The 11,665-nt window shown below is 35.5% G+C and overlaps 2 protein-coding genes across 4 annotated transcripts; both read right to left on the bottom strand.

The window, feature by feature from the left end:
- Positions 1 to 874: 874 nt before the first annotated feature.
- LOC103325325 (beta-amyrin 28-monooxygenase-like) lies at positions 875 to 2,805 on the bottom strand. Of its 2 annotated transcripts, none has more exons than XM_089048526.1 (3): positions 1,760 to 2,805; positions 1,465 to 1,655; positions 875 to 1,346 (listed from the first exon to the last, which is right to left on the bottom strand). In XM_089048526.1, exons 1-3 carry the CDS (start codon positions 2,718 to 2,720, stop codon positions 1,050 to 1,052), a joined length of 1,449 nt encoding a protein of 482 aa, XP_088904652.1. In that variant the 5' UTR covers positions 2,721 to 2,805; the 3' UTR covers positions 875 to 1,049. The 2 variants fall into 2 exon arrangements, with proteins under 2 accessions (XP_088904652.1, XP_008225705.2); XM_008227483.3 differs by having other exon boundaries at positions 1,465 to 1,652; positions 1,757 to 2,803.
- A 4,962-nt stretch (positions 2,806 to 7,767) lies between these two features.
- On the bottom strand, positions 7,768 to 11,622 carry LOC103325324 (NagB/RpiA/CoA transferase-like superfamily protein). 2 transcript variants are annotated; one of them, XM_008227481.2, is made up of 9 exons: positions 11,353 to 11,620; positions 10,482 to 10,609; positions 10,106 to 10,175; positions 9,711 to 9,815; positions 9,404 to 9,499; positions 9,253 to 9,309; positions 8,864 to 8,981; positions 8,706 to 8,772; positions 7,768 to 8,263 (listed from the first exon to the last, which is right to left on the bottom strand). In XM_008227481.2, the coding sequence occupies exons 1-9, from the start codon at positions 11,530 to 11,532 to the stop codon at positions 8,185 to 8,187; spliced, it is 900 nt and encodes a 299-aa protein (XP_008225703.2). In that variant the 5' UTR covers positions 11,533 to 11,620; the 3' UTR covers positions 7,768 to 8,184. The 2 variants fall into 2 exon arrangements, with proteins under 2 accessions (XP_008225703.2, XP_016648616.2); XM_016793130.2 differs by lacking the exon at positions 10,482 to 10,609 and having other exon boundaries at positions 11,351 to 11,622.
- Between the last annotated feature and the right edge of the window lie 43 nt (positions 11,623 to 11,665).

The raw sequence follows: 11,665 nt of genomic DNA, 5'->3' as shown, positions 1-11,665 counted from the left end.
ATGAATTCTGCCAAATATTAGAATCTGGGGGGAATAAATAAATAAATAAAACTAAGGAAGGAGGCCATTCTAAAATTTATTGTTAGCTACTCTGATTCTGGTTCCTGTCCCTAACAGATTCAACCCCAAAAGGCAGAACTGCATCAAGAAATGAAAAAAATGTGGTACCAGAAATATTGCAACTTGCAAATGTTATTACCAGTTATGTGCTGCATGAAAATTTTTATGGTTACAGCTCAAATCTGTCTCCTGATGGTGTCCAATACTAAAGAAGCAATACCAAATTGTTTTTCCTTGTTTAACTTCTGTAATTTGTGGCATGATGATCCAATATTTAGAAGTTTATTGCTGGACTGAGTTCTTTGAAAGTATGTTTTTAAAATGTGGTGGTCCAAAGTAGAACCAAGCCCGAAGGGTCATGCTCTAAAAAATTCAGAACGACTCCATTGATCATGCTCTAGCATCATAGCTGAAATGTTAAAAATGGCCAATTGTCTTTAGATTAACTAAGAACTAGTGTAGTGGTTTGGAACAATTGCTTTCCCCAGGAAAGATTTTGGGTTTAAGTCATAGCATCCGTCTAGTGTGTGTGAGTTTAGTAATACTATCGCCCCTCACAATATGAAAGGTTCTCAGAACTAGTGGTTTATCTTTTTCTTTTTTAAACAACCAACTTGAACAATAATTTATCAATTAGTCTACAGTAAACTGAAAACCAACTTTAGAACGCCATCCATGGCAAACCAAACCACTCATTCAGATTTCAAGATTAAAGTTATAACTTATGGTTTATTTATACTTCTTCCAGTTCTGCAGAGTGGTTGCAGAAGAAAGTGATGGCCAGCCAAATCAACAAATTAATAAAACACCAATGTCTCCCAAAATGTATATTTATTATTATCTCTTCTAATGAACTTCCAAATATACAAATAAAAAAAGGGTTACTCATTTAGTTATGAGGTAATGATCAAATCATTGCATCATTACCTGAAGGGAAACAAATAAGAACAGTATTTCAATACACAGAAAATTTCATAACAGATGGATGTCTAGTGACGTACAAGGCGAACTGGAAGTCCTTTCTCTGGGGTAGGCATCATGTCGCCAGTGATCTTTTCCTTAGGGAACAATACTTCCCATTTGAACCTCATCACCACATTGTGAACAAAAGTGAGAATTGCAAGCCTTGCATACTCTTTGCCAGGACACATTCTTGGTCCTCCTCCAAATGGAACAAATGTGAAAGCTGGGAATGCATTCAAGTCATCATATCTTGAGGGGTCAAACTTTTCTGGGTTGGGAAAGTACTTTGGGTCCATGTTTGTTGTACTTACAGTCCAATACACCTGCATAAGAAATAATATTTAAGATTTTAGTTTCAATCCAAAAGCTAATAAGGCAGACAAAAAGTGAACAAGTTTTTCACAGCAGTAAATTTTTTAACAGCATAGGTGACATATTTACCTTCCAGCCCTTTGGGATGGTGTAACCAGCATAGGTGAAATCAGTCAAGGCTTCTCTGAATGTCCCCTGAAGTGGTGGTGTGAATCTCATCACTTCATACAATACATTCCATGAGTACTTCATCTTGTTGATGTCATCCCACTCCAAAAATTGTCCAGGCTTCTTTGAGTCTGCAATCTCCTTGTGTTCTGGTTTTTACATGACAAATCAAATTAAGCACCAAAAAATAACCAAAGCTCCAATTTCAATTATTGAAAATCAATTAGTAAGGTAAAGTTGAGGTGATTATTACCAGCTAGGACTTTGGCATAAATGTCTGGCCTCTCTCCAACATATTTCATGAAGAAAGTCATGGCAGTAGCCACAGTGCTGTATCCTGCTGTCAGCAAACCCATGATCTTATCAGCAACCTCAGCCTCTGGCATGTGTTTGCCAGTTGGGTCACTTGCCACAATCATATGTGACAATATGTCATGCATGGGAGCTCCTGATGCCATTGCAGCCTTCTTCTCCTGAATCACAATCTTCAACTCCCTTCGAAGTTCATCGGCTGCTTTGGTTGCTTTGTAGAATGTCGTTCCCGGGAAATTCAGAATAAGTGAATGCATCCCAACAGTCACATCATCGAAATTGCTCACAAACCTTGCAATTCTGTCTGGCTCATCTATGCCCAAGAAGAATCTGCAGGCAAGGCCTAGAGTGAGGGTCTTGGCCAGAGGGTACACCTCTACCTCATCTTTGCCTTCCCAATAGGCCTTCATCTGTGCTTGGGTGATAGAATCCATTACCCCCAAGTACCTTACCAATGCTTCCGGCTTCAAAAACCCCGGTGACCTCAACACTTTGGCTTCTTCGTCACGAGCAGGTTGTGCTACTGCTGGAGGAGCAGCAGCAGCAGCAGCTGCTGCAGGAGCCTTATACGAACGAAACATCTTTTGCATGGAATGTGGTCGAAAAGCTGTGAAGTACTTCTGCTCATTAGAAAACAGAAATTTGTGTCCATTAGGACCACAAATAACGGCAGTTTTCTCTCCAAGAATCTTGGTCTTGAAGATTTCAGGGGAGTACCTCCTCATCCTCTTGGACACAAAGATTTCTGGCTTCCCAAACAGAAACTCCAGAGTTTCACCCACAATAGGCCACCCCATGCTCCCTGGTGGAAGGTTCTTGCCATCATCTGATTTGCCTTTGAATGCAAAGATGATAAAGGCTAAAAAAGCAGCACCCAAAGACAAGGCAAGGTAAAGGGTCTCCATGGTTTTGTGCTCTCAATCTCAACCCTCAAACTGTTTGATATGATGATGGGTTGGAGTTAGCGAAGTAGTGATGTTCAGAAAGCTTGGAATGTTGGGTTTATAAAGGGCCAGAGCCTAAGTCCAATATGCTGCAATATTATTGGCACGCCTAAAAGTCGTCAACTTTGAACATTCAACTACAAATTCCGCAAGATATTCTGATTTTTAATACAATCTGTTGGGTTGTTTAGCTAAATACTGAGTTTTAGAATTGTTAAAAGAATTCAATAATATTTACCAACGCATGACCTGCTCCTAGATGCCAAGTCTTCGTCTTATGCGCCACTTATGTGCGGACTTCTCACCAACCAAGTCGCCATCATTTCAGAGAAAAAGTCTGGACTTTCTCCAAACACATCGTGCCAAGTTTACTAGCTTTTTTTAAATTGGCTAATTGTGCACATCATGATGAATTGTGACAAATATTAGAATCTGGTTAGCACTATAAAATTGAAAACTAATATTCTCAATAAATATGTACATTACTTCTAAAGGAGGGTTTCCTAAAAATCTATGAAAATCTATGGTAGGGACATTTTTTCATGTACAATATAAATCTTTAAATTATATTTGGAAGTCTAAGGTTAGTTCAGATTGAAACTTTTTAAAGATGTTTATATGTTTTTTAAGATTCTTATATTCTTAGGACGGACGACTGGCTTCGACTTGGATCCAAGGAACATATCTAGTCCGAGACATACTTTGAATTGAAACTATCTAGTCCAGTCTAGCTTACCAAACGGGCTAGAATTTTAACCACTTGATTATGAGTATAATTTGAACGTTGCCAAATAGGTTCGAGATCCAGTCAAAAGATTTGAGTGGTTACTTTAAAATCACATAATGCAATGTCATTTCTGATTTCAAATCTTGATTATTACATTCACTGTACATCAAATCGGCATGAAATTATGCAATTTTGAGAAACTCACAGGAAAGACATTAGCTATGACATGGTCCATATTGCAAGATTCTTGGCTCCATTCACAATTCAAAGGATTTGGATTCACACGTTTGATTTTAATTAATCTGGTTGATTTACTGTATACTTTATAAATTTTTTGGGGTGTTAAACGGTCTATAAATAATAATAAACAAAACCACAAATCCTCAAAGTTTGAGTGCCGTGCAGGCTGCAGCCAAGTTTGATTCACCTATTTTAAAGAGCTCATTTTTCTCAATGAAAAGCGACGGAACACCATAAAATTAATTAAGATTAAAACATCAGGGTCTTTGGTATTTGTAGTGGCTGTCTTTTGCCGAACTATACTAGGAATATTATTCAATTATTGGTCACTCAGCCTACTAACGAACATGTTAAAATCAAAACTAAAACATCATCGGTTTAATTTTTGTTCTACATCTATCCACTCGATGTATGAAATGTCAATTGGTTTGAGCCATGTAATGCAGCATATGTATACTCCATGTTGAACACAATTTGATGCCCAGGTCTCAACAACCACCTCATTCTTTTTTTTTTTCTTTTTTTTTGTTTTATGATGGAACGTTTAATTTATTTTGAACTTTTGTTTTCAGATGACATGTGCGCGGCGAAATATTCCAACTTCGTAAAACCAGATTAGAGTCAGTGACAGTGAGCTTGACAATATTTATATAGTCAAAGTATGCAGCCTGTGAATAAATATAAATAACGTCTTGGACTGGCCACTAAAGATGACATAGTTTTATTTTTTTTATTTTTTTTTTAAAGGATGCAAAAGTACGTACCATTTCAGAGGTCTTTAATTGACCAAATACGCGAAATAATTACATAAGATAATTTTGGTCAAGCAGCCACTGGAATATTAGCATATTATAGTTGACTTTCGTAGAAAATACGATGAACCGAATTGGAAGGCGTTGGCACCCTTAAAAAATGTCAGATCGAAGTATATGCATTGAACAAGTGATTTGTAGTTCAAGTGGTTAACATTATTTACCCAAGCATACTCAATCCAAGTATACAAGTTCGAGTCTCTCAAAATATCACGTGTATCAAAAAAAAACATGTATAGATGCATTGATTGAGTCATGAAAAATAATGTAAGGTGAACAAACTTGAAAGATGGCATTTGAGGGGTTAAAAGTAAGCAGACGTTAGGGGTTGTGTTGTGTTCTATCATTTTCCAGGTACCACACCGGCCAATTATCTGTCTGCGGACAAGTTGACATTTATTACCAGTACAACTTGATAAACAAAAATAGAGTATATATATAGTTGCATAGATGAGAAAAATATGAACTAGAAAGATGTGATTAAAACAATTTTATAAAATAATAATAAAAAATCTAGTGACATTAGTTTAAGGATATTCAATTTGTTGATTAGGTCAATTATTTTTGTTATCAAATAATTATCACTAGGGCTGTCTCAATCCACTCAAATAAAAATAAAAATAAAAATCTGTGGCATCGAATGTGGCAATAATTTGACTATAAGAACCGAATGCGAAAAATTTAATTCTTTGAGAAAGAAAGAGAGAGAGAAAGAAGAAGCATTGTGTTTGATATTGTTGAGCTACCTTCAAGTCATCAACTAATCCAACTGGAACTGATCGAAGGAAGCTGAGGTTCCACTCTAAAATTAATTGACAATAAATAGAGTAGACCAACTTCTTATAAGTTTTTGTCTCATAATATTTTATTTAACAATTAAGGACCAAGAGGAAATTACTAAGTAAAATAACATTAATTCCCCCACTAATTTTTAAATTAAATTATGAATTATAAATGGATCATAAGAGCAATGGGTGACACATATTGTATTGTTGGAATCATAAGTTTGTATCATAGTGTATTCTTATTTAAATTCACGGTCCAAAAATCTAGATTGATAATTTGACAACATAATATTATATTTATCATAAAAGAACATTGACATGTGACATCAACACATAGCCTAAAGAAATAATCCTTGTAGAAAAATTAAAACTACTATGCACTTAATTAATATAGTAGATCCGGACTTGAATAATTAACCCAAAAAAAGATTAAAATAAATGTTAATTAAACTTGAGCTGCCGATGTTTATTAAATTTAGTTGTCTTTCTAACCTTGAAAGAAGATTCACGAATCATGATAAATCATTTCCATGTGTAATGTCACATGCATCATGCATCTCAATCCTCGTTCGCACCAGCAGGGAGGCAGCAAGCAACTAAGAACAATAATTAATTTAATATTGGCTAAATCATAATTAAGACCACCTATTTAATACATGGAGATCTTAAGTAGCATGTTATCTTGTCATGCAGGAAGGCAGGCAAGGACCAAAGTAATTTTGCTTCGATCTCAGATCACTGCCTAGCTAGCTACCTACCACCAAGATTCATGTTTCCAATCACAATCACCAACTTTATACAAATATTTTAGTCATCATAAGATGAATTAAAAATATTTCACTGGATAATTTAGTCTTATACTCATATCATAGCAGTAGTTTTTTTAGATTTTCACCATGCATTGCTAGTTACAGTCATATACGTTATGTACGGTTGTTAACTGTTGATATAATGTGGCAAATATACAACTTCCAACTTATAAAGTTTTATTCATTGAACGAGAGAGATTCATTTGATATGCAATCATACCAATAATTCAATCTAGTAAGTATTGTAATGTAAAGAAAATCATATAAGTCTAAACCAAGACTGGTCATATATCTAATATCTATAATTGCATGTGATCATTCATCAGTTGTATTCAAAATTTTGTAGCTTTAAACGCCCGAACCAACCACTTAGATTGATCAACTACTAGACTTTTTATAAATGAAGCTAAAAATAGAGTGTAAGTGGATAAAATTGGAGTGAGGGAATCACCATTCTTAATAAAATAGTTAAAAAAATATTGATTGGCTTTTTTTGGGTTGGAGTGGCCAAACTTTTCATGAGATGGAGTGAATTTTCACTAAATAGGGTTGACTTCATAAAATTTAGCACCAAATTTCAATTTGTTCACTTTAAATTATTTTTATAAAGTCTACAGTCACACACAACCGGACCAGACCGGCAAAGCTGGGGTTGAGAGACTATTGAAATTTGGGCGCATGTGAGGCGATTAATTTGGTCCAACTGGTGTGCCTGGTTTGAAAGAATTTGGCCGCACCAGACGAGACTTGGAATTTTCAACCTTGGTGTGCCATTCGCTCACATCCAACATTAAATATTAATTGAGAAGATGTGACCCAAACTATTTTTCAAGTTCATCGAAAACCCATACTGCGGTTAATAAACTACACTTAAAAGTCTACTTCGGTGAAAAATTGTCTTAACTTGCAGATTAGCAGTTTCAAGTTCGAACCCTCCTGACGCTTTGACATTGTGTGTGATAAAACCTTTCTCCCTTAATATCACTTGTAAAAATTAAAAAAACATATAGTTATAAAGAAACATTCATTTATTATTGCACTTCGTCTTAACACGAATAGTTTCTTTTTCTTATATTTTGATTCTTCGAGTGTTTTTCGTTAACATTAACAGTTGTCAACGACTGCCATATAATTGATGAAAATGATGGTTTTGTTTGAGAGGAAAAATATGTGTCTAATTTAATAAACTATTCTATTAGACTGGTGAAAGATAGCTGGTGAAAGATAGCTGCTACACTAGTCTAGCTCCCTGTCCTGGAAATTACGTACGAAAAGCACGGCCTAAGCGACAACCAACCACCCACGTCTATGTAACATGTTGTCTTTTAATGATTTTGGCTTTACTTTGAGTTTGGTACAACTATGACCTGTCCAAGCTTACATATGTTGACCCAGAAAGAGAATCATGCGTTTAACACAGGTACCCACTTCCACCAATTTACAGTGTTAGGGAAGGGAACCATTCTATAGAAACATAAGTTGGGTGACTGTCAATCCTCTCTCTCACTCTCTCTCTCTCTCTCTCTGTGAACAGTCAAACTTTTAAACCATATAAATGGAATGGACTGAAGAATTCTTAACTTGTTTCTTGGTTCAAACATAATGTCTTAATCTACTCAAGCACAAAAAACAGTATTGCCTAGTGAAACAAATTCCATTATATAAGCCGAAAAATTAACTTACATGAGTATATATCAGATACATTTATATTGTAATTTTTCGGCAGGACTTTCCTTTGTTTGCATCTGCTCAACTTATCAACTACTACTTCCCCCAGTTGCCTAAAATTCAGGGTGGTCATGTTTGTCCAACTCAAGTGCCAAACTTTTCATCAAATAAAACAAATCTCTATAATGTGGTATGCTACATGGACTGCCACCAGCACTGCCTTGCATGTGCTATATACGTAAGTAGAATGGATACAAGTAATATGCGTACTACACCATCGTATGGCAATGCAAAAATATAAAAATGTGTTCTGTATGCAATGCGGGCTTATGTGCAGAAACAATACCGAATGATCATGTAAGAGTGCAATGCAGGCTCTTGCTATTAGGGTTCCTTTACAGCATTCTTTGGCAGATTATCAACAACAGACAGCCCACTTTCTGAAGCAATTACTGCTGTGCATCTGTAGTTCACCACAAGTAAGACAACAAAATTAGTGGTTTATCCTACCTGGTAAACATTTTAAGAAATGAAACTTAAGGAAGAACCAAGAAATTATTTTTGTAAGGTAGATATGGAATCTCTGTTTGTGAACAAAAACAATGGAACAACTGAATAAGAATGTTGAGACGCCCAAATGGACTCACAAGGAGTAACTGTGGAAGTTAATACAGTTGAATCCATTCATATACCTTCTCCCAAAACTCTCAATCTCCAGAAACAGTTAATTAGAATTGCCTAAATCATCTATTATCAAAACCATCACCAAGACCTAACCAATTACAAGCACTGTGCTTCTTCTTGTAAAAGATACTCCCTGGTTTATAAACTTTATATATAAAGCAATATGTAGTAGCATATCTGTAAAAGCATGAAAGAGTTTACAAGGGAACAAAAAACTTAACGGGAACTTGGAAATGATTCCATGGTCTATGACCCCATCAACTTCATCAAGGCTCTTCGATACTTCATCTACAATTTAAGTTCACGAAGACATGAAAACTTATTTTCAAGTGTGGAAGCATATATTAAAACAAGAAATGATGGAGACTGTAAGACCTACTGAGGCTTAGTATTGGAGATGTAAATATGACATCAAGAACATTATGGCCTTCTTTGGTGACTAGTGGGAAGTCACCCCCCTTAGGACCCGCGATCCCAATTGATGGTCTCCTCCATACCTTCAGAAGTGACAAAGGGAAAATATCATTAGGAAAGACGACTGAATCAGTAATACAGGTTAATTTATGTACTAGCTCCTTCTTTCTTATTAACAATTTTTAATTGTTAAGTTTTGTTTGCTTCTTTCATATTAAACAAACAAAAAGATGCAATCACTTTTTCACTGAGAGAAAACAATGAGATGTTCTTGCTTTCGTATGATAAACTAACATATAATTGATGAGGAATGCAAACAAAAGAACTACTTAATGGTATGACGAGAAAGCAGACCTCTGCATCACCTAAAAAAAGGTCATCAATCTCTTCAGCAGCTTGCATCCAGTTGAGCTGAAATTTAATTTGGATGTTCAGACAACCTTTCTCTTACTATGGAACTTGATGGTTAACTTAATTAAAACAAGCAATGAATATCGCTTCTTACAGAATTCACTAAAACTGGAATAGAACCATCCGGACCACTTTTGTACTGGTTTTCTGTGATCATGAACACAAGCTTATTGGCTGCGTTTAGTATAGACTGCAGGAGAAAAGAAAAAGAAAATTTTCCAGTAAGTGCTTCATATTAATAAACATAGGTTTAACATATCAAATTATGCAACTTGGATGGTCGTGAAAAAAAAATTACAATATTGCAGACTCATTTTTTCATGGGTTGAGAAATTTGCCATGCTATTGCTTGAGTTCTAACAGTTCATATAAACAGGACAGGCAACAGTATCGTGACTGACCTTCTCTTGGATTATGGACTCCTCTCCCTGATTTCTTGTTCGCCCAATGACAGATATAAGTGTTCCTTCTTCTATAATATCAGCATCATCAAATGCAAAATCAATCTACAAAGGAGCAAGTTAAAATGATATTCTACTAAGGTTAAATTTTTTAATCTTCCGTGATCACATTGAGAGTGATGCATTGTGCATTGTCAAGAAAGTGTCTAAGAATATCTTTACAACTAGCTGACATATCTTTTTAGTTCTCATATCCTGATATATATCAGAATTCTTTGATTCCAGTCAAAACCAAATGCATGGACATCAATTAGTGGTGTGCTTTCTCCAAATATATAATACTCGAAAACCCCAAATGAAAAGGAAACTTTCTTATGTTTAGAATGTGTGCACACTTGAGAACAATACTCATAGTGACCCAATGGAATTCCTGCCTTTGCCGCCTCACTTGCACATGCTATGGACCTGCATAAATCCAAAGTAAATTCCTTTATGAAAAAACAAAGAGGAAAGGAAAAGAAAGTGTAATGCTTTGGCTCACAACCCTTCATTGGACATGAAGCCCGACTCTACAAACACAAGTTTTTCCAATTTGCCTCAGTTTCACCAGTTGATGGAGCTGAGGAGAAAGATTCAGTTACATGATTCGAAGACATCACTTCTTTCCATACTTACTTTAGGGATCTTAAGAACTTTGGAAGGAGCCAAGAAATCAGAAGCATTTTTATTTTTATTTTAAAAGAACTATGAATTCTTAATCAGGTTACTTACATTGGTATCCCCACTATATCTTTTAGAGCACCTGCACCAAGTTGCAGACCTATATACTGTATGGCCATATCAGAAGCTTGGCCAGACCCCAACCCAATAACCATACCACTTTTAATGTATGTATCCACCTAGAAAGTCAAGTATGAATATTCCTTGAATTAGTTCCTACATATAACAATCATACAACTTATAAAAGCAAGAAAGTAATATACCATTATTATTATTGTCAAATTTTTTATGTACCTTTATACTGCTATGTCAGCCTTTCATATTCCCTTCAATTTTGATTTTCATGTTTCTTTCTTACTAAACTACCAAACCATACTTAACCTTAGTGACCCAAACTGACGAAAGATGCCTCCTTTTTCCACTCAAATGCACATATGATGAAATACAGAGCAACGAAATCCTAGAAGAGACATACCCTAAAATCAACATATATGCTACAATTGCCTTTAATTATTCACCATTTTAGCAAAGAAAGTGAATATAATAGCTCACACACTCACTCATTTAATAATTCACCTTTGTTTCTTCCATTTTCATCTTATATGGCTCTTTCTCCTTTTACTAATTTCAAGAAATTTGTTTCTAACATCAATTTGCCCTCCATCAAGTTGTTGAGAAAATTAAGTAAAAGAAACTGACTTCTCTATGTTATGCTCTAGAATACTAAAAAAGGTAAGAATAAGAAGAAAGAATCATGATGAAAACCAATCAAAACAGATTTTTTAAGCTGAAGTCCTTCACATATTGCAATGTGCAAATGATGAGAAAGTGCAGAACGCATCAACATTTACGCTCATAATATCTGTAAACATGCAAGGAAAATAAACATAATTAAAAAAAACATCAAATTATAAACACACACAGTGTGGTGCGCTGCTTGGAAAAGAGCGGAGCCACCAGCGAGACTGGACCCAGTAATCTTTAGACAATGGGTCCTTCTTCTCCTTGTGCTGCCGCCTCCTCCTCTTCCTCTGGAAGTTGGTAAAGTTAGAGAAGAGTACAGGGGATTTGATGATGCTATGGCTATGGATGCCAGTGCCATCCTCACTCTTCCTCTGACAGTCTCACTATAACGGATAACGGATAAACCAACTCTCAATTTGTGCTCTAAAACTCTGAAGCAGTTGGGATATGTCACCTTCAACCTCAAACCGCCACTTCATCTTCAGCAATCA

The sequence above is a fragment of the Prunus mume genome, linkage group LG3 (assembly GCF_029339155.1).
Source record: "Prunus mume cultivar Tortuosa linkage group LG3, ASM2933915v1, whole genome shotgun sequence".
NCBI classification, from domain to species: domain Eukaryota; kingdom Viridiplantae; phylum Streptophyta; class Magnoliopsida; order Rosales; family Rosaceae; genus Prunus; species Prunus mume.
Note: the sequence above shows the minus strand (reverse complement) of the source record. Positions and strands in the feature narration are given on the sequence as shown.